General features: G+C 35.3%; 1 protein-coding gene across 1 annotated transcript in view; it reads left to right on the plus strand.

Moving 5' to 3' along the window:
- LOC150110456 (dipeptidyl peptidase 9) overlaps window positions 1-22923 on the plus strand; it is a 441463-nt gene that overhangs the window by 379050 nt on the left and 39490 nt on the right. Inside the window, exon 18 of the mRNA XM_090393952.1 lies at window positions 5178-5320. Within this exon, the coding sequence (XP_090250078.1) occupies window positions 5178-5320 (143 nt within the window). The remainder of the gene's footprint in view (window positions 1-5177; window positions 5321-22923) is intronic.

The raw sequence follows: 22923 nt of genomic DNA on the forward strand, positions 1-22923 counted from the left end.
CTCTTTCCACCCGCTCGGGACTAACCCAGACCCGAGACTCAAATTAAACAAAATGGTCAAGGGTACTGACAATTCTTTAGCTGCTTATCGTACAATACGAGCTGGTATACCATCCAATCCCACAGATGTATTGACATTGAATTTATGCAATAGACTACTCACCTCCACTTCATTAACCACAATTCCCATATAATCTACTGGTTTATTCGTTTCTGCAATGTCACCACCTGGATGATATACTCTTGCAAAGTGCTCACTCAGTAACTCAACTATCTCAACTGAATCAGTTACCTCCCTACCATCGGCATTCTTTAAAATCAATCTGCCATGTACATTTTTCCTTTTACTTGCTACATATCTAAAAAACTGTTTAGGATTCTCTTTAGCCTGCATGGCCAATGTTCTTTCGTTATCCTTTTTTGCTTTTCTTACCACACTCGTCACCCTTCTGGCCTGCGCTTTATACCGTTCATGTGCTTGCCAGTCACCCTTCTCCTTAAATTCCCTCCATAGTTGTTTCTTTTTTTGCAGCTCAAGCTTAATGGTGTTATTCATCCATTTAACCCCTACTTGATTTATTATTCGGACTCTAGGTATACAGTCAGCCATTGCTTCATGCAAGCACTTCTTAACTACCTCCCATGCACTATCAACTTCTAGTCCTTGCAGTTGTACATGCCATGGCACTGAACCAATCGAACTCCTAAGCTTGTCATACTTTCCAGCCCGATAATTCCACATGTACCCTATCTTAATTGAAAATTCTACACCTTTAGCCACCTCCCAAGTTAAGACCCTATGATCACTCTCACCGATTGGTGGCAATGTGGTCATATTTGTTACAGCCAAATCCTCAGATGTAATTACTAGGTCAAGCACTCTCTGACCCCTAGTATTTTCCATTACATGCTGTCACAGATAGTTATCCCTTAATAACCGCATATAATCCAGTTCCTTCCTTCCGTGTGTCCTCTCCTCACTCCAATAAATGCGGCAATAGTTGAAATCTCCCATAATAATCACCCTCCTTCCACCCATTTCTTCTATTTGCTTGTGCATACTGTCACCACCATCTTTTCCATCACCTGGTCTATAGCAGCACCCAATTGTATATTTAGTTCTGCTAGCCACAATCTCACACCAAATGGCCTCAAATGTGCTCTTTTCTCTATCCTGCAATTCAACTGGAGCTCATCAGCTATCATCAACAATACTCTTCCCCCATTTTATTCTCTCTGTCATTCCTGAACACACTATACCCATCACATTCAATCCCACTAGTTATATCATCTACAGTCAGCCATGTTTCACTAATACCTATAACCTGTGGTCTGGAAGTGCCAACCATGGCCAAAAACTCTTCCTTCTTGTTCCTAATACTCCTAGTATTAGTGTACATGAATTTAAGACCCCCATTAGCCCCAACCCTACCTTGATGCCTTATATTAACTATCCCACTCAGATTTGTTGTCCTTATTTGCTCTGGCATATTATATTCATTCTTACATTCAACTGCCTCCATAAGGACTGTATATCTACTCCCCCCCCTTAACAAATCTAGTTTCCCTGAATTTGCACATCCACTACATTCAGCAACACTTTCTCAAGTCTTCTTACACCGTAACCATTCATATGCAAGCCATCCATCTTATATAGATCCTTTCGCCCATCAAACTCACTCCACACATCCACAAATTCCACACCACTCGTCATACATAACCCACGCATAAAGTCATTCGCAATTATGGCCCTCCTTTTAAACATTTCACTGTCATACCGTGGCAAGAGACTAATCATTCTAATTCTCTCACTCTTTTCTTTTGCTACCTCAAACAATTCATTCAGGTCTTCTATCATTTCGATTTTATCTCCTTTCAAATCATTCGTACCTGCCACAACAATCATTTCTTTCACCCTTTCCTTTTGCTCTCTAATAGACTCAGTTACATCCTTTATGGTCGCACCAGGTTGGTACGATTTTGTCAAATCCTCTACTAACACACCTCGTACTAACGAGTCTCCATACAGCACTCTATCCTTCATTTTGTTCATGTTCACATTCATACGTCTATTTTTCCTGTCATACCTTTTATTATTGGTTGGTTCATTCAGTCTACTTTTGTTCATGCACTCTAGCTGCTGTTTTGCTCTTTCTATCGCACTATTCAACAACGCGATCTCACTCAATGCATCTATCTCATCTTTTTTTATTCTCTGAGAAACCATTTATACTATCATTCACACTTTCCACATTCACACTCTCACAATTTTCATGTACAACCTTGCCGTTTCTTGTCATATCCCTATTTCCTTCATTCTGAAGGTTGACAAAAATATCACACTCACGATCCGAAATACACTTCAATTCAGCATTCTCCCTACATTTTCTACACACATTCAATCCTTTATTATCATCTAACCGCACTCCGCAAAGCGTACATTTCACAGCTAGTACACTGACTCATTTCTTTTATAGTACTGTTCTTTGATAAGGATGGCGAACCTTCATTACTGGCCGCTATTTTCCTTCGCACAGGTGCCATACTTATTTGCAACGTGTTTTGTCAAATTATACGTTATAACACACCAAAAACAGATGCACTAAAATACGCAAGGCAAACAAAACAAAACTACACAATATTAAGTAATTTGTATCGATAACTGAAAATGATACTTATCTTATCTGGAGCTTGCACGAACACTACACATTACGAATTCATCTAGCGGCGACTTCCCGACATAGATTATGTTATAAAACACTTTAGTACACTAACCACGCTAATAAAGCTCCAATAATATACCAAAATTACACACTTAAGTCCATTACATTGAATCCAAAACATCAATAAATCAACAAAAATCACAAATCTCTCAGGAGCTCTCCGATAGCACGTCCGTTCACCAGCTAGCCTCAACACCAAATTGGAGTAGTTGCATGAACTAGTCAAGTTCATGTAATAGCATGAACTTGACTCTTTCATAAACATGTAATTTCTTACTGATTACACTGACATGCACTGCAGAAGTCTGAAAATCAGTTTGCAGTCTACCTAATGTTGCACTTGCATCTCTGCTTTAGATTCCTGAATGGTCTAATACAATAACTCCCACAGTATCCAATTACTCTATGTCTTGTTATTAACCAGATATCCTGTCCATTTTTAATCATACACAAGAACAAAATGAATGTGATAATCTATTAAGCTACAGATATTTTGCTGGATTTCATATCCACATCCGTGAACTAAAAGGGAGGAGAGGGAATGCTTGTCATTGAAATATGACACTAAATTAATTATAGAAACACTTGATACTTTTACTAGACAAAAAACGTTTTCTCCAGATGTCCCCTAGCAATCACAGAAGTTTACTGAAGGTGGTCTTAAATTTTTGGTAAATTAATTCAGCTGTACTCATTGAGGTTCAGGGAGTATTCATTGTTAATGCTAACTTCAAAATTTCTCTCTCCGAGACTTTTAACAGCTCTATGTGGTAATGCGTTTTCTACCATTTGATCCTCTGTGAGAGTGTGTCCATTGCATAGTCTGTTAGTCCTTTCTTTCTATAATAATAATAGCATATGTAGTTCTTATGTTCTTCGTCTCCATGCATGCAGTTAGCCTAGTGGCTGTGCGCTTCGCAACCATATGCCTGGGGAAGGAGTGTCCTAGGTTTGATTCCCTTTGGAGGCATGAGGAGTTTAAGGATCTTCCTCAGCCATAGCTAAGTTAGCCAGTCTTGGGCATGGATAGTAGGGTTTTTCCCGCAGTTTATTCTGGTGTTTTTCATCCCGCAAACAGGCAAACCGGACCCATGAACACACAGGATACAGCCATAGGATTTAGCACGGCAAGGAGGGCAATGGGAAACCACCTTGTTCGTAGTCACTTCCCTAGTATGGTAGCATAGCTGCCCCTACCATCCGTAAGGATGAAAGGAAATCATTCTATTCCATGTTTTTCATGGTGGATGGTAACAGATCTTGTCATATGTCCATACTAGACTAAGTTGTAGTCACAAGGCACTTTACAATCCTTGGTATATGTCAAAGAATGGTCTTTGCCCATATGAAAAGAGCTAGGGTTCTGGTTTGATGTGTGAATTAAAGAGTGGCGTGAGGATTATATTGATTTTGCACTTTTTGGTTCTTTTGGCTATATTTATGAATATATTTCAGTTGTATATGTTGAGAATAGTTTTGCTATAACTTGTATGTTGTCGGGTTGGAAATGGGGCATGCAGCATTTTATCTATTTTACTGCAGTTGGCAGTGGATTAAATAGCCTCTACCTTTTGCATTATTGTTAGAATGGCGATGACATGTTTTATGTCCATTTAATGAACATCGGGACATATTATGTCTATTTTATGAACGTGACTATTATGTCCAAAGCAAGTACATATGACAGAGCTTGCTTTGGATATAGAATGGAGGGTGAGAAGCTCTTATCTGGGATTGATTCAACCCATCTTGAGGACAGAACAGAAGACGAAGAAAAAATGTATCTATAGCGTCTGAGTCAATAGCAAATGCTTCTCCTGTGTTAGTGCACCAGACTAAGATTTGAGTTGCTGTGGTGAGAGCTTTGTTGTTCTGGATGTTGTACATATCTCAAGACTTCCACTAGAACATTCTAGTGGAAGTCTTGAGATATGTAGAACACTTTACTGTATAATGTTTTTTTTTTCTTTTAGTAACAATATTGTATTTATGTCTTATTTCCTGAAGAAACTCCTTGAATTTCATTAGAGTTACTTCTTGTGTGTGAAATATAAGCTTCAGTCCACAAAGCAGATAAAATAAATTTTGGAACACACAACACAATTGATAGATGCAATACAATGGATAATATCCTTAGTTGCATTTTTCAGAACTAGGGAATGTTCTTGGTTTGCCTATCAAAGCATTCATTGTCAGTCATGCGATATCACGTGATGCGAGTTCTCACATTCTGTCCGATCACGCGTTATCACGTGGACGTCGCTATCAAGTAAAAAAAAAAAAATTGGCCACCACACGAAATTCCAATTTTCAGCTTGGCAATGAACATGTTAAGGACACCCTAAGTGGAGGGTGTCCTTAATTTATCAAGAATTTGTTTTAAATTCTTGATAAATTATTTTGCATCTACATTTGCCATTATTTAACTAAATTATTTTTATCTCTTTTGTTTAAGGTTGCAATAGCTGGAGCACCAGTCACATCATGGTCACTCTATGATACAGGATATACAGAACGGTATATGAATATTCCTGCAATAAATGCTTCTGGTTACTCATCTGGATCTGTATTATCTTATGTAAACATGTTTCCAAATGAGTAAGTTTCTTATTGTTATCCACTTATTTTATAAAAGAACTAATATCTGGTAAATCATATTTGAAAATGGTTCATGGACTGATTCAACAGCAGAACTGGCATTTTTTTTTCTCTTGAATTTTTTTTTCAAAAATGTTATTATTATTAATTATTTATTTATTTTTTAAAATGGTTTTAGAAGATTAGTAACTAGATATAACTACAAGATTTTCTAAGATTAGTCTCCACGAAAAAAGACAATGACAAGATTGAGCGTAGCACTACTATAAATTAGTAATTTTTATAGTAAGTCCACTAATTTTCTATGGAGAAATTTGTATGATAAATATCACATTTTAATGAAGTTTTAAGCGAACAGTATTTGAATGAATGATTGTCTAACACTGACAGCACCAAATTAACACTTCTTATTCTTGCTAGCCTTGTTGAATTTAAGGTAGAGGTAGACTGGATTGAAATCCCACTGTCATCTGAGAGCTTTGAAATTAGCAGGTAGATGAATATAGAGAATTTAAAAAAAAATGTGTTATTATGAATTTCAAAATAGGATTTTTCAAGACTGATGTTTGCAGCAATCAAATCATCTGTACCAAATTCTTCAACTTCATGTTGTTGATATGCCAACAGACATATAACTACACTAGTAGAGACCATCCAGAAGTAAACTAACATCAATTCTGATCAAAGTGTTGACAAATCCCTCAGAATAAGTGAAGCCCTTGTGGTATTAATCACCAATGGGTCGTTAAATGAGTATAATTAATAGATACAGTAGACTACCGTTGCTCCATGTAAATTTACAATAACAGAATAATTTTTGAAATCACATAGCATACTTATGCATAGTAGGGTATTAAAATGAACATCTCATTCTGCAAGCTTTAACATATCTTGTTAGGATGAGGTACCGAGAGATGGCAGCACTATGTTTGCCTGTCTCTTCATTGTGCTGCCTATAATTAGACATGGGCCAGCTATCTCTGATTCTCTGCCTGGTGGAGATTGATCTGACTCAGTCTCCAAAAACTAAATAGGGTTTAAAAGCCTCGCCTGCTCCTGATAAGAGAATAAAAGGCATTGGCTAATTTATTATTTTTTTTAAATACTTTCATGACATATCAAATCAAACTCATCCAACCTTACAACATCCTTTCAATTATACAATCATTGCATATTAATTGACTTCTAGTACAGTTCCATGTAATTGTATTTCATTAACCAGAATGGTAAATTGTCTTTCCAAAGTGTTCAGATCATTGATAGATACTGTATATACTTCATCAAACCTAATGATAACTTTATAGAGGACTTCCAAATTAGGTAGCATGTGTAATTTAATTTTGGTGCTATTGTTCTGCTACTAATGTCAAGTAAAGAGAAATTGATTTTATGTGGAAAAAGACAGACTTCCTGAACCTTCGATATCAATTTGTACAGGTGGTGAGATCACCACACCCCTATACAGATACAAATATATTATAGATTTATAGCGTTTTGTGACTAGGATTCACATAAAATAAATAAATAAATAAAATAAAATGAGGTTGGCTAACCACACTTAATTTTTCTAAACGAAAACTCTGTTTATGTAGTCACTGCTCATCTCACTTTTCCCAGTTATTCACTCTAAATGATTTTTTTCATTTGTGGCATTTGTGCATAATTTACTGTATAATCCAAGTCAGAGAGTGTCCTACTTTTAGTGTTTCTTCTTATTGTGTAGCTTCTCAGGTTAAAAATTTTCTTGCCTCAATGTTAGAATGTTGTCTTTATTGCTCTCCTAGTGATATCAGCTATTCTGACTTTTTGATTTCCTTGTTAAATGTTACTTTTCTACTTTCTTAATAGTGAAATCAGATACTGTAGAGATTTAATGTTTACAATTCCAATTGGCATTGCTTTTCCAACTGCACTAATTGAACAGGTACATATTCCAAGTCATTTGATATTACCAACAATTTCATTCAAAATGTTTATGCCTGCTAGCATATCATATAATTCTAACCACGCTCCCTACACTTTTGATCATTCTCCTCACCAGTAATCTTTCTAAGTATACTGCTAATGTTCATAGTATTAGGCAGTTGATATCACAACCTAATACTAATTTCTTCTCTCATGGAGAAAGTGGTTAGTGCACCCACTCACCAACCAACAGACTGTGGGTTTGAATCCTGCTGTGGGCATGGATGTTTGTGATTGTTTTAGATGGAAGATGAATGTCATTGCCCAGTGTGAGACTATCATCCTGCTGAATGGAGGTTTGAAGTGGCCTGAAAAAAAAGTTCCATCTTTGGTCTCTGGAGCAGGGTTTCTGGACCATGTAAAAAATAATTTTTTTTTGTCTTCTTAAGAATACTGTTGTTTTCCCTTATTATTGTTATATGGGCACCTCCAAGGAGTCTGAAAACTCATTTTGGGAGATCTACAATGAGTTTTCAGACTCATTGTGGGAGATCCAATCTATCATAACAAGGTAATGCCTCCAAGGGCTCATCTAAGGAGAGTCTAATCTACTCCGCTACATACATCTTCCCTATTACTGAGTTCTCCAATTATAGCACATTGACACTATTACTGGGGTGCTTAAGGGTCAGAGCTATATAACTGAGAGGAGACCTCCACATAGCCTTTAAAGGAATGTGGAGAACTGACCAGGGCTTCTGACTTAATGTCCAATCCTCACCTTTGCGTGGTGCACCCTGTTAGGTATTTACCTGGATACTGAATGGACGAGGATGGACTGGCAATTTGAGATTTAGCCGACCAAATTGTATTCTTATTGTCTTAAACCAAAATTTCAAATGATGGTACAACATGACAGAATTTCATGCCGGCTGCAGCATCACCTGGTTAAACAAGGTCCCCGTTGTTTTCACCAGGGAACCAGGGCAAACAGCCAAAAGTCAGCTACTGGAACAAATCCTAAAACCCACTCCAACTCAACATCACCAGAGTTCAAGATCGGTACATAAGAAGCCTGAATAGCGAAGAAATGGAGCTAGCTGAGGAATTGGATAAGTACCAGATCAGCATAATAAGGGTGACTGAAACAAAAAAAAGGCAAAAACTGGTGAGATCTTTCTGAGCAATAAATAAAAAATGTTATTTTCAGGCAATGACAATCAAGGAAAAGAAGGAGTTGCCATAGTATTCAACACTAAATACGAGGCTAATCTTCTTGAATGGCAGGCAGTCTCAAGAAGAGTGATGTAGGCAAATATGAGAATGAGGAACTGGACAATGAGACTTTTTTCACGGAAAGTTCTACTAAGGTAGAAGTGGAGGAATTTTTTGAGGCTTTAGAGAAAGCAACTGACACAATGAAAAAGGAAAAGTTGGTCCTTGTTGGGGATCTAAATAGCAAAGTAACAAATGATAGGCAGACATATAAAAATATTTTGGTAAAATTTGGAGAAAAGAGCAAAGCTAATAATAATGGCAAATACTTCTTGGATTTCTGCTTAGGACATGGACTGGTTATTACTAACACCATGTTCCAACATAAAAATGTGCACAAATTCATATTGAGAGAAGAGGCAAGAAATAAGAAAAGTCTCATTGACTATGTTATTGTTGATAGTGATGTTTTCTCCTTGTACACTCTGGTGCAGGACACCAAAGTGTACAGAAGATTTGAAAATGGAAATGACCACTATTTAGTCTTGAGCAGGATAAAATTGAATTTCATATCGAAAAGGACATGTAAGAAAATTTTAAAGAGAATAAACGTTTAGCAGCTCTCGATGTGAACTGTAGACTAAAATACACAAATATTATTCAAGAAAAAATGAAAGAGTTTGAAAACAGGAACCAAACCTTGGTGATTCAGTGGCAAGCCTTGAAGAAAACCCTCATTGATTCAGCCAGAGAGGTATGTGGTGAGGTTATCTGCAAGGATAGAAAAATCAGAACTCCATGGTGGACAGGAAGTTAAAGAGGCAGTGAAGGAAAAGAAGAAAGCATATCAAAAGTTCCTGGCAAGTAAGTCAGCTTGTGCTCTTAGAGAATACAGAGACAAATATAAGAAAACTAAACTATGTAAAACTGGCTAAGCAAAAGTCATGGGAGGACTTTGGCAAGAACATTGAAAATAAATATCAAGAAGGTGGCAAGATATTCTGGAGATTGTTGAAGAAGCTCAGAATTGGAGGAAAGTGTGTAACAAAAGGAATTAGAGATGAGAAAGGTGACATGAAAATAGGAATATATCCTTGAAGTATGGAGTAATTACTTCGAAAAATTGCTAAATGAAAAAAGCAGTGATGACAGCACAGTGGTAAAAAACACTAACCAGGTATGCAGTCAGGAATACATATCCATACTTGAAGCAGAAAAAATCAAAAGCCTGAAATCTGGAAAAGCAGCAGGAGTAGATGATATTCGACCAGAAATGCTCAAGTATGGAGGTATAAAAGTCTTACAGTGGCTGCACTGCATAGTTCAGTAGGCATGGACAGAGAGACGAATTCCAGATGATTGAAGTAGAGCTCTCATAGTACCCATATATAAAAAGGAAAATAAAACTGAATGTGAGCATTACGGAGATATTTCTCTACTTAGTGTTCCTGGTAAGATATATGCAAGTATACTTGAGAATTGGTTGAGAAAGATTGTGTAAGAGAAGCTTGGTGAAGAACAAGCTGTATTCAGGCCAAATAGAGGCTGTTGGGATCAGATTTTCACTTTATGACAGATAGTTGAGAAATCATGGGAATATAACAAAGATCTGTATTTATGTTTTGTGGATCTGGAAAAGGCATATGACAAGGTGCCAAGAGAGAAGCTATTCAAAACGCTACAGTTCTATGCTGTTAATGGGACATTATATCAAGCAATACTTAGTCTTTATTTGAGTTTAAGTCAGCAGTTAGAATTGAAGTATAGGAAGGTGGTTTAATGTTAAATCTGGTGTCAAACCAGAATGTACATTATCTCCTCTATTATTCATTATCTATATGGATCACATTATGAAGGAAAATGGTATTAAACCTGATATCAGAATTGGAGATGTTAATGTCAGCTCTTTACATTGATACATTGTGGAAAATTATGGAGACAACCACCGTGTTAGAGCAAAACTTTAGTTTATATAAATCAAAATGAACACTCGACGTTTCAACCTTCATATCAAGGTCATCATCTGGAGCATCCATTACGCCTTATTCTCCCAGAATATATGGTGTTCCTAAAGTACACATTCGTTCCACTTCGGTCGATAGTTGAAGGAATAAACAGCCCTAATTATCACCTAGCCAAGAAATTAGCGTCAACACTCAAGGAGTTGGTAGGTCATTCCCCCTCCTATATAAAGAACATGCAACGCTTTATAAACAAAAAAAAGAAAAAAAACATAACACTCGGCAAAGATGATTTATTAGTTAGTTTTGACATTTCTGCCCTTTTCACAAATGTCCCAATCAGTGACACAATTCTTCTCCTGCAGAACAAATTTCTGCCCAACATTACGGCCTTCTTTGTCCATCTGTTATGTTCCGGTTACTTCGTTTGGCAAAATAAATTTTACCTACAAAATGAAGGTACTGCCATTGGCTCATCCCCCCCACCCCCACCCCAATTGCTAACTTTTATATGGAAGCTTTTGAGCAAAGTGCTCTTGTTTCCTTTACTCTAAAACCTACATTGTGGCTTAGATACGTTGACAATGTTTTCGTTATCTGGTCACACGGTTGACAAACTTGAAACACATTCCTCAGCCACCTGAACAAACAACATGAATGCATATAATTTGCTATCAAAATTGAAAATCAGAACTCACTCCCCTTTCCTGGATACACTGGTCACACCTCTTCCCTCAGGTAGTCTACCCTTCACAGTTTATTGCAAACCGACGCATACTGGCCAATATGTATTGCTAACTTATATCACCACCCATCGCAAAAATTTGGAGTCATTAACACTCTTAAAAACAGAGCAATAACAATTTGCTCTAATCAACAAGCTCTTAAACAAGAATTAAAGATTATTAGCAACACATTTATAAATAATGGCTATAACAAATATACTATTAATAAAGTTCTTCATAAAACTTCATCAAAAAAAATATAGATTAAAAACCATAGCCATCTCATACATTAAAGGGTTATCAGAAAAAATCAATAGAATCCTGCACCATTATAATCTCAATGCCACTTTTAAACCACCTATAAAATTAAAAAACATATTTAACTCCTCTAAGGATCCTCTCCTCATATTGGCACATTCTGGAGTTTATTGCATCTACTGCACCTGTAACTTACCTTATATTGGTGAAACTGGACATACAATTCCTATACATAAAAAGAAAGAACACAAAAGACACATTAAATATAACAATTTTGGTGAAGCAGGCCTCTCAGATCACGCTCTCAAAACCCCACGCCAAATTGATTGGAAAAGTACCAGCTCTTTACATCATACAAAAATCTAGTATGAAAGAAAATTTAAAGAAGCATATGAAATTTTGATTAACCACCCTAATCTCAACAATAATGGTGGCATAAAAATTCCAATAATCTGAATGGCACATATTCAGCCTACTTAGTATCTAGCATACTTCAGGACTAAGCAATTTTCAGCTTTTATTGGAAACTATACCATACCAATTGGTTGAAATTTATATGTATAATCACACTTTTTTATTTATTTATTTTTTTTTATATATATATAAACATGTTGCTCTCCAGCCCAATTTAATTTTGTAACCTAATAGATGATGATAATAATAAGATGGCTTTGATCTAGTAAAAGTTTTTTTTTTTTTTCACCAGAGGTCAGGCCAATAATTGTTGCAATGGTTGGTCAGTAACTTTAGCAAACCATGTAGATTGTACGTCAGCTTGTTTCTCTGTATATATGTGTATGCTCCAGATGATGACCTTGATATGAAGGTCGAAACGTTGAGTGTTCATTTTGGTTTATGTTAAACTAAAGTTTTGCTCTAACATGGTAGTTGTCTCCATAATTTCCCACAATGTATTCTGATCACTGTGTAAGCATGAAAGAAAGGATTATGCGGATGATGTTATAGTTCTAAATAAGTCCGCTGCGAGTCTGCAAGATTCCCTGGCTAAATTGAATAACTGTTGTAATAGATATGGTATGAAGGTCAGCATTAAAAAGACAAAGACAATGAAAATAGGCAAAAACATTGAAAATATCAACTGCATTGTGAATGGAGAACCTATAGAACAAATAAAACATTTCAACTACTTAGGCACAATTTTTAGTGAAGACGGTAAATTAAATATGGAAATAGACAACAGAATCAGCAAAGCTGGTATGGTAGGAAGTCAAATGAATAAATTCATATGAAATAAGAGAGAAATTAGTTGGAATACTAAATTAGACAGTGTTCAAACCAGTTTTAACTTATGGATCTGAGAGCTGGGTCATAAGTAAAACACTTGACCAAAGTCTAGAGACTGCAGATATGAGAGTCCTGAGAAAGATTAGAGGCATGAACAGATGGCATCAATGCCAATATCATATTAAAAACGAGGATATTAGGAAAGAACTTGACATTGTCAGCATCCAGGAATGCATTAGCAGAGCTAATCTCAGGTGGTATGGTCACTTAAACAGAATGGGAGAGGAAACATTAGCATAACAAGTGTTGTCAGCCAGGTTGGCAGGAAAAAGCCCAGAAGAAGACCAAGATATAGGTAGATTGATACGGTAAAAAGTGCCTTAGAAGACAGAAATATAAGACCTGATAATATTGGAGTCTTGACATGTAACAGACTGATTTTGAGGAAAATTGTAGATAGGAAGTTTGTAATGATGTAAAATTTTCATGTAGTGCTATCATATCCTGTACGCCCCTTGAGGGTATATATCAGAAATTTGATGATGATGACACTACTGCCATCAATGCCATCTATTGCCTTCAAACAACAGCGATATTAATGTAGAAAGTATTTTACCTTGGGTATAATAAATGTTAAAAAATACCAAGTAATTTTAAACCTGGTTTTACTCCATTTCCCAAGTAAGCAAACAGACAAACAAGTCAAGTTTGCTCCTGCAAGTGATGCAAGTCTAGCTGATCCTACAGGTAGTGCAAGACCAAGGCAACTCGTGGTAAAGGTGGCATAAGCTCTGATCACTAATCTTAATATTTACCCTTAATGCCAAAACACATTCCCAAGGAGGGGATCTATGCTGTTTTGTATTAAAGGCAAGGGCCACTATCCAGACCGGTTTCGACCTTTATTGAGGTCTCATCAGTGGGAGCCAGGCTAGAAATACCAAGATTTAGTAATACAGAGCTTATAAGTATTTTACCAGAACAAGTTACCATAAGGTGTTTTAACCTTATTAAATAAAAATCTCTGGAGGAGATATAAATGTAGAAAGTATTTTACCTTGGGTATAATAAATGTTAAATGTAGGATCAGCTAGACTTGCATCACTTGCAGGCGCAAAGTTGACTTGTTTGTCTGTTTGCTTACTTGGGAAATAGAGTAAAACCAGGTTTAAAATTACTTGGTATTTTTTAACATTTATTATACCCAAGGTAAAATACTTTCTACATTTATATCTCCTCCAGAGATTTTTATTTAATAAGGTTAAAACACCTTATGGTAACTTGTTCTGGTAAAATACTTATAAGCTCTGTATTACTAAATCTTGGTATTTCTAGCCTGGCTCCCACTGATGAGACCTCAATAAAGGTCGAAACCGGTCTGGATAGTGGCCCCTTGCCTTTAATACAAAACAGCATACATCCCCTCCTTGGGAATATGTTTTGGCATTAAGGGTAAATATTAAGATTAGTGATCAGAGCTTGTGCCACCTTTACCACGAGTTGCCTTGGTCTTGCACTACCTGTAGGATCAGCTAGACTTGCATCACTTGCAGGCGCAAAGTTGACTTGTTTGTCTGTTTGCTTACTTGGGAAATGGAGTAAAACCAGGTTTAAAATTACTTGGTATTTTTTAACAGCGATATTATTTACCAGTAATTTGCATGTATTCTCATGGACAATTTGCCTGTGCACAAGATGAAAAATCCAAGTTTCTAGGAGAAAAAATTTTCCTATAAATTATAAATTAACAAACTAAGGATATTGTAGGACTAGTTATAGACCTAAAAGTGAACTGCTGTGTTTATTTACAAATGCCAGGAGTATCAGATATAAGGAAGTTGAGATGGTTTCACTGATTGAGTTTTATTTGCCCAAAATCATTGGAATAAGCGAAAACATGTTTGAATAAAGATGATAGCAATAAAACACTTGACCAAAGACTAGAGACCACAGATATGAGAGTCCCGAAAATGATTAGGGGCGTGAACAGATGGCATCAATGACAATATCATATTAAAAATAAGGATAGTAGGAAAGAACTTGACATTGTCAGCATCCAGGAATGCGTTAGCAGAGCTAATTTCAGGTGGTATGGTCACTTAAATAGAATGGGCAAGGAAAGATTAGCAAAACAAGTGTTCTCTGCCAGGTTGACAGGAAAACGACCCAGAGGAAGACCAAGATATCGGTGAATTGATACGGTACAAAGTGCATTAGACGATAGAAATATAAGGTCTGATAATGTTGGAGTCTTGACAAGTAATAGACTGATTTGGAGGAAAATTATAGATAGGAAGTTAGTAATGATATAAATTTTCATGTTGTACTATCATATCCTGTACATCCCTTGAGGGTACATGGCAGGAATTTGATGATTATTATTATTATTATTATTATTAATTGCATGTTATACAGTAATAAACTTTGTTTTGTTTTTTTTTAGCTTCAGGTAATCTAATGTATAATAATAAAGATCTATGAGCAGGTAAACAATTTATTATTATTATTAACATCTGATCCCTAGGGTCAGAGGTAGAAGGTACACACTATCACATACAAAGCTCATCCAACTGTGCCTTAAATCGATTCAGTGTGTTAACATTCACAACACACTCAGGAAATGCATTCTGCTCACCAACCACACTCTATATAAAGAACATGTTCTTTGCTCCTCTGCTGCACACTCTTCTTATATAGTTTCCAGGGATGGCTTTTTTGTTCTATTCCCTCTTCTATGTCCACCTGAAAACAAATGCTAGCTTATACATCCGAATCATATCCCACTCACCCCTTATGTTCATGAGGCTTTGCCGTTTATATTCTTTCAATCTGTATTCATACTCTACATACCAAAGAACAACTGACCACCTTTGTTAATCTGTTCTTGGACCTTTTCCAACATATCTCTGTCACATATCCAAATCAGTGCACAATAATCCATATGAGACCTGATCAAGGCTTATACAATGGCATCATAACCTCTTTATTTCTTCACAAATTGTGCAATGTGGACCCTGAATTACAGCTCCTTGTCAACCACTATTCCCAGATCTCTCATTTCTGCTAACTCCTTTCAAGTTTCCCACCAAGAATATACCTTGCATCCAGTTGTTGCTTATCAAAGGTCAATGCATAATACTTTGCAACACTGAACTGACAGTTCACTTACCTACCCATTCATACAGACCTGGCCTGTAATTTGTAGCCATAACTTCATAACAACCTTTGTGACATGGAACAATTTTAACGTCTTTCCAATGACTCGGACTTGTGCTGTAACAAGACTTTTATTAAACAGGATGCCAAAGCTACTACCAACTCACTGGAACATTCCTGTAAGACATGTGGTGATATGCCATCAAATCATATCACCTTATTTACAAAGTTAATTATTTCCTCAAATACCTCCTCTCACTCACAATTAAGCCATCCTTTCCTATATTTCTTATATGCCTTTTCCAGATCAACAAAACTTAAATATAGATCTTTGTTGTATTCCCATGATTTCTGAGCTATTTGTCATAAAGTGAAGATCTGGTCCTGACAGCCTCTATTTGACCTGAATCCAGCTTGTCCTTCACCAAGCTTTTCTTCCACAATCCTTCTCAACCAATTCTCAAGTATACTTGCATAAATCTTACCAGGAACACTCAGTTTTATTTCTCACATTCAGTTTTATTTTCCTTTTTATACATGGGTACTTTGAGAACTCTACTCCAATCATCAGGAGTGTTTGTTGTTGTGTGTTTTTTACCACTGTGCTATCACTGCTTGTTTCATTTAGCAATTTTTCAAAGTAATTACTCCATACTTCAAGGATATATTTTTTTCCCGTTTTCATGTCACCTTTCTCATCTCTAACTTCTTTTACAGCACTCTTTCCTCCATTTCTAAGCTTCTCCAACAACCTCCAGAATATTTTGCCACCTTCTTGATATTTATTTTCTATGTTCTTGCCAAAGTCCTCACGATGTTTTGTTTAGCTAGTTTTACACAGTGTTTAGCTTTCTTACATTTGTCTCTGTATTCTCTAAGAGCGCAAGTTGACTTATTTGCCAGGAACTTTCGATATGCTTTCTTCTTTTCCTTCACTGCCTCTTTAACTTCCTCTGTCCACCATGGAGTTCTAATTTTTCTATCCTTGCAGACAACCTCGCCACATGCCTCTCTGGCTGAATCAATCAAGGTTTTCTTTAAGGCTTGCCATTGAATCTCTAAAGTTTGGTTCCTGTTTTCAAACTCTTTCATTTTTTCTTCAAATAATCTTTGTGTATTTTAGTCTACAGTTCACACCTGAGAGTTGCTCAACTTTTATTTGATTTAAAACTTTCTTACATGTTATTCTTTTCAATATGAAATTCAATTTTATCCTGCTCCAGACTAAATAGTGGTCACTTCCAATTTCAGATCTTCTGTACACTCTGGTGTCTTGCACCAGGGAGAAAACATCACTATCAACAATAACATAGTCAATGAGACTTTTCTTTTTCCTTGCCTCTTCTCTCCATGTGAATTTGTGCACATTTTTATGTTGGAACATGGTGTTAGTAATAACCAGTCCATGTCCTCAGCAGAAATCCAACAGATATTTGCCATTATTATTAGCTTTGCTCTTTTCTCCAAATTTTCCCAAAATATTTTTGTATGTCTGACAATCATTTCCTACTCTGCTATTTAGATCCCCAACAAGGACCAACTTTTCCTTTTTCATTGTGTCAGTTGCTTTCTCTAAAGCCTCAAAAAATGTCTCCACTTTTACCTTAGAACCTTCTGTGGGACCATAAGCACAAATAAAATCTCATTGTCCAGTTCCCCATTCTGATATTTGCCCACATCACTCTACTTGAGACTACCTGCCATTCAAGAAGATTAGCCTCATATTTAGTGTTGAATACTATGGCTACTCCTTCTTTTCCTTGATTGTCATTTCCTGAATATAACATTTTGTATTTATTGCTCAGAAAGATCTCATTGTATTCTTATTGGCTTAAACCAAAATACAAAATGGTGGTACAACATGGCAAACTAATAATAAAGATTCTGTAATTATTTCTTCATATAATATATTTAGATATAAAAAGAAAATTTAGAAACTCAAATACCTCATAATGCTGTTTGATTGCCATTCCAATAATTTTTAATTGGTTTTTATGCGTGCAGTTGAATAGCAGAATATTACAGCAGTTACAGTTTTTCATGACTTGACAAAAATTTACAAATTTTATTACTGTTGCTGTGTAATATTGCATATGAATTCCATCTATCATAGTTATTGGTAATGAATTAAATTGTGCTTTATTTGATATTAGATTTTTAAAAATCATTTCTTACACTTAGACTTAATTCAAAACTTCAAAAATGGTAATTATTTATAGTATAACAGCCTGAATCAATAAAATTAGAAGCACATATACAAGGACAAATTTTTTATTAACAGGGCTTTAATAACTAAAGAACAAAATTATTGGTTAGGCCATACAAAAGAACTTTGATGGAAAATCTTTAACTCACTACGCATTCTTACAAAAACTGATTTTTTGTATAATTATAATTATTGTTTATATAAAATAGTTCAGTGATAGCTTGAGTCAGTGAGTAATGGTCTAAATTTTAATGATTACAAATAAGAGATGTAAAAAACATTGACTTTATTCATTTTAAAGGGTTTGGATCCAGTTATATTTATTAAAGTTTTATATTGCTCAGAGTTATAAACTCAAGTAATTTTCATTATTTTGTATATAATTTTTTACAATAAACAGGTATATTTTTTTATTTTGTTTTGCATCAGTTGTTTTATGGATTCTGAGGAAATAAATTTTAAGCCATTGTGTCGATTAGAAATTAATCAATGAAATCTCATCACTTAATATTGAAGTGTAAATATAAATTCATGGTCAAAATGTGTTAACAATATGCAAATAAAAAAGCAAGAAAATTGGGACTATATTCTGCAACTTTTAGTTTACCATTTTTAACATAGAAGCTTTTATATCCACTTCACAGATTTTCATTTGGCTATTTAATGCAATGGTAACCTTACAAAGGACAAGGTCCTATTATAATGTGCACAACATCTGACATTGAGAAGTTTATGTACAACATTGCATATGTGGGAACTGCATTCTAAGCTAGCATGTATTTGGGATTTCTATGATGTGAGGAGTTCACTGGTGAGAAGTAATGTTATCATCGTCATCAATTACCTGATATGTACACCAAAGGGATGCTCAGGTTACTATGACAGCACTACAAGATTAAGTTTACATTATTATTTAATCTGCTATCAACAATTTTTCTCCAAATCAATCTATTACTTGTGAACACTCCATTGTTATCATATCTAACATTTCATGCTTCTAAGGCACTTCTGACCGAATCAATCATTCATCTAGACCTTGGTCTTTCTCTGGATCTCTTTCCTACCATCTTGGCATCAGACATGTTTTGCTAACTTTTCCTCACCTGTTCTATTTGAGTGACCATACCACCTTAGATTAACACACTATAATGAGATGCAGATAAAAATGAAGATATTAGAAAGTTCCTTTCTAATATTTTTATTTTTAATATGATTCTGCCATTGATACATCAGTTACAAGCTAACTCACTTTCTAGGAACTTTCTATATGCTTTCTTCTTTTCCTTGACTATCTCTTTAACTTCCTGTGTTCACTATGAAGTTATGATTTTTCTATCCTTACAAACACCCTCACCACATGCTTCTCTGGCAGAATCAATCAGTGTTTTCTTCAGGATTTGCCATTGAATCTTTAAGGTTTGGTTCTTGTTTTCAAATTCTTTCATTTTTTCTTCAATGATGTTTATATATTTCAGTCTACGGTTGACCTCTAAAAGCTGCTCAACCTTGATTCATTTTTATGTTGGAACATGGTGTTAGTAATAACTAATCTATGTCCTGAACAGAAATCCAGCAGGCATTTACCATTATTATTATGTAGTCAGTCTAAGAAGAGATGTCTTGCATGGGAATTAGGATTATCAAAGGTGAGAGGCAGTAAAGTGTGGGCTTGAATGGACGTAGATAGAACTTGGATGACACTGAAGTTGAGAAGGCAGTAATGTCTGCAGAATGTAGAGAAGGTTGCAGATTGGGGGGAAGGTTAAATATTTTGTTAGTTGGAATTGTAGCCATTAGATAAGAAGAAGATATTGTGGATATATGCTTAAGTTCAGCTGTAAGTCTTATTGAAGTAGAGATTGAACAGAGGTTCACAAACTTTATCACCTGCATTAGTATTAACTAATAGATTAACTGTATTAATACTACTGGGAGGGTGATAGTTTGTGAATATATCTATCTCTGCGAGTAGGTTTTCTGTATACTGTAAAAGAAGATTACCATTTGGAAGGCATATTATTAAGTTGTCTAGAAAAGCCAGACTATTGTTAATCTTTTTTTTTTCCAAAGTAAAACAGATTCTTGAACATTAACTGTTGAGATGAAGGAGAAAGATATCTAGGCCAAAGTCTTAAGGTGTTAGTCAAGGGATATTGATGAAGAGAGAGAGGGGAAATTGTGTGAAATTGAACAAGATATCAGAATTACTTAAAATTAAGTTTTTAGTTGAAGCCTTAAAATGAGTAGAATTTTTAATGTAAGAAGAGGTATTGCCATCATGAGGAATAAGAGATTTTGCTAATTGTTTGGATGGTTGATAAGGGGAGGGGGGGGGATTATTAATAGTACCTGCTTTGAGTCAGAGAGGATTATTAGGTTGTGGATTTTATGTATTCTGTGTATCTGCCGTGTGTTTGGCATTCGGGGGGGGGGGGGCTGAAAAGTTTGAGTGTTTTGGTGATTTTAGGCTAAGAAGTTACTATTTTGAATAATCTGTTTATTCAAGTGTAAAAATTGGATAAAGGATTAAACCAAATTTATTATAGTCTAACCAAGTGAAAAAAACTTCCAATCCTTTTATTGTTTTAATCTTAGAGTTGGACTAGAATTCCAACAAAATTAACAGAATATTCAATCTTTACTCCAATCCTCAACATTCAGATAATGGTATTGCAAACAGTATTCCCTCTGTGTCGAGTATACATCAGAACAGCAAGAATTTTAAAAAAGTAGTCTCTGCACTGCTTTCAATCCTCACTGGAAACTAGCTGCCCATATCTGTTCTCCTAAAGACCTATCTCATTTACCATTATGTGTGTGTGTTGGGGGGGGGGGGGGGGGTCCTTGTTTACAATAGTATACAAATGATCAGCCAATATTTTTGGAGCAACATAAAAATTACATCCACAGTCATCGAGTTAGGTCTTGCAGACTATGCATCAGGCACATCTACACAATCAAATGGGGAAAAAAAAGAATACACCTCATCACAGCAAATTCAAATATGGGAAACTTTTAGAATCTGCAGTCACAGCCTAATTTAAATAAGGGTGTGTGTGTGTGTGTGTGTGTGTTAAACTCCTCAAAATAAGGGGAATGATAATTCTTAGGTATTTTAAGTTACCTAGTCTTCCTATTGGCACCCATAGACAGTGCTGTTTAAACTATCACTAGAGCCTAGCTAAGAACAGTGCTGTTCTTAGCTAGGCTCTAGACTTTAGTCTGCCGAGTTTCACTTCACTGTGTGTCGCTTGTTCCAATTAATATTGTACTCCTGAAGATGTCTCTTTGACAGAGTTGAAATATTGGAAATGTTAAACTGATTAAACGGAAATGTTAAACTGCCCAGAGCTGTTGAGAGCAACTTTCTCAAGTAGCATATAAAAGAAAGAACTCAAGGACAAATAGTATTTTTTTTTTCCTTTCTTTTCCCCATTGTCAGAAGTTGTGTCATTTAAGGTAACTGTTTTACTTCTAGTTGGTGACAGTAATCACCAACTAGAATTGGACTACTTGCCGTACTGACACTAGGAAGTAACTAGTGTATGGATGTTTTCAATTAGGATAGGGTACATGCTGAACTACAAAGCTGGAACATATAACAAACTCAGGAGAATGTGGAAGAATAACTTTTCTGAATTCAGCTGATTCCCTTGCATCAGAAGCGGATGAGGCCGTTCAAATAGTGAGTGCTTACTTTGCTAAGATGTGTCATATATGTAACATGGTATACAGTGCTACCACTACATTTGATGAAGAGAAAGAGGTGTATGAGAAGGAAGTTCTAGACAAGAATTTGACAATAAAAACAGATAAGATATCAACACATTATTATTATTATTATTATCATTATCATCTGAGACCTCCAGGGAGTCAAGGACTCATTGAGGGAGGCTGTAAATTACCCAACCCAGCTATCATACCTTCCCTTAAATTCATTTACACTAGATGCACTTGTAAATTGATTTGGTTTTTAATCTATTTTGGTTTCCTTTATCCTTTTTTTTTTCTATATTATATCTCTTTAATATCCTAAATATATCTTATATATATCTTATTTCTATATCTCTCTTCTATATATTATATCTTATATCTCTTCATCAATACCCAAGTCTTTAACTTGTCTCTGTCCCTTATACAACTCTATTAACTTTAAACTTATATCCTCCTATTCCTTATCTTTACCTCCAGTATTCCTATTTTATTATACCAAGGATCTCTAGATATTTATTTGAATTAGTGACTGCGCCTCAGGAAATCCTTTTATGGCATTAAATATTACTACTTTCGGTAGATATCATTCCTTACTCTTACATACAGTCGTGGCTATTCTTTATCTAAATCTCATATTAATTATCTATCTTCCCCGCTCACAAGCTTGGTTGTTTTTTAGAACAGTGCATCAAAGAATTAAATTATCAGGCAACACTCTATTAATATTTAAACAACAAAATTTTAATTCACATAAGACACATTTTTACACTGCATTTTCAATAATAAAAGGAAACATCACAATTTAAATCTGCATAAATAGACTAATTAAGTTCCTGTATTATCTCACGCAAATCATGTCACATATTTAACTAAATTTCTTAATGCAACATAAGTCATTTATACTGAGCAATGGTACTTGTTACTGAATTATTAAATCTTACTCATTGAACACATAAACAATATCTTTTACACTCGATTGCTCTTTCCTTTTTATGCTGGGAATATTCTATAGGCAAGTTTCACCAATTCAGCAAATAGTTACACTATGACTTATTTCAACCTACAAATTCCTGACACTTAATTACTTTATAAACTCTTAACTTCTAAATATGCTCATTTAGATCAGCCTCTACTTACAATCCATTAATAAGTGTTCTCTTAAAAGCTCAAGGAAATTTAACAAACGGGTCAACTCACTTTATAGCTGCAACCCTCTGT

The sequence above is a fragment of the Typopeltis vanoorti genome, chromosome 1, assembly GCF_054136105.1.
Source record: "Typopeltis vanoorti isolate ZY-2024b chromosome 1, IOZ_Tvanoo_1.0, whole genome shotgun sequence".
NCBI lineage: Eukaryota > Metazoa > Arthropoda > Arachnida > Uropygi > Thelyphonidae > Typopeltis > Typopeltis vanoorti.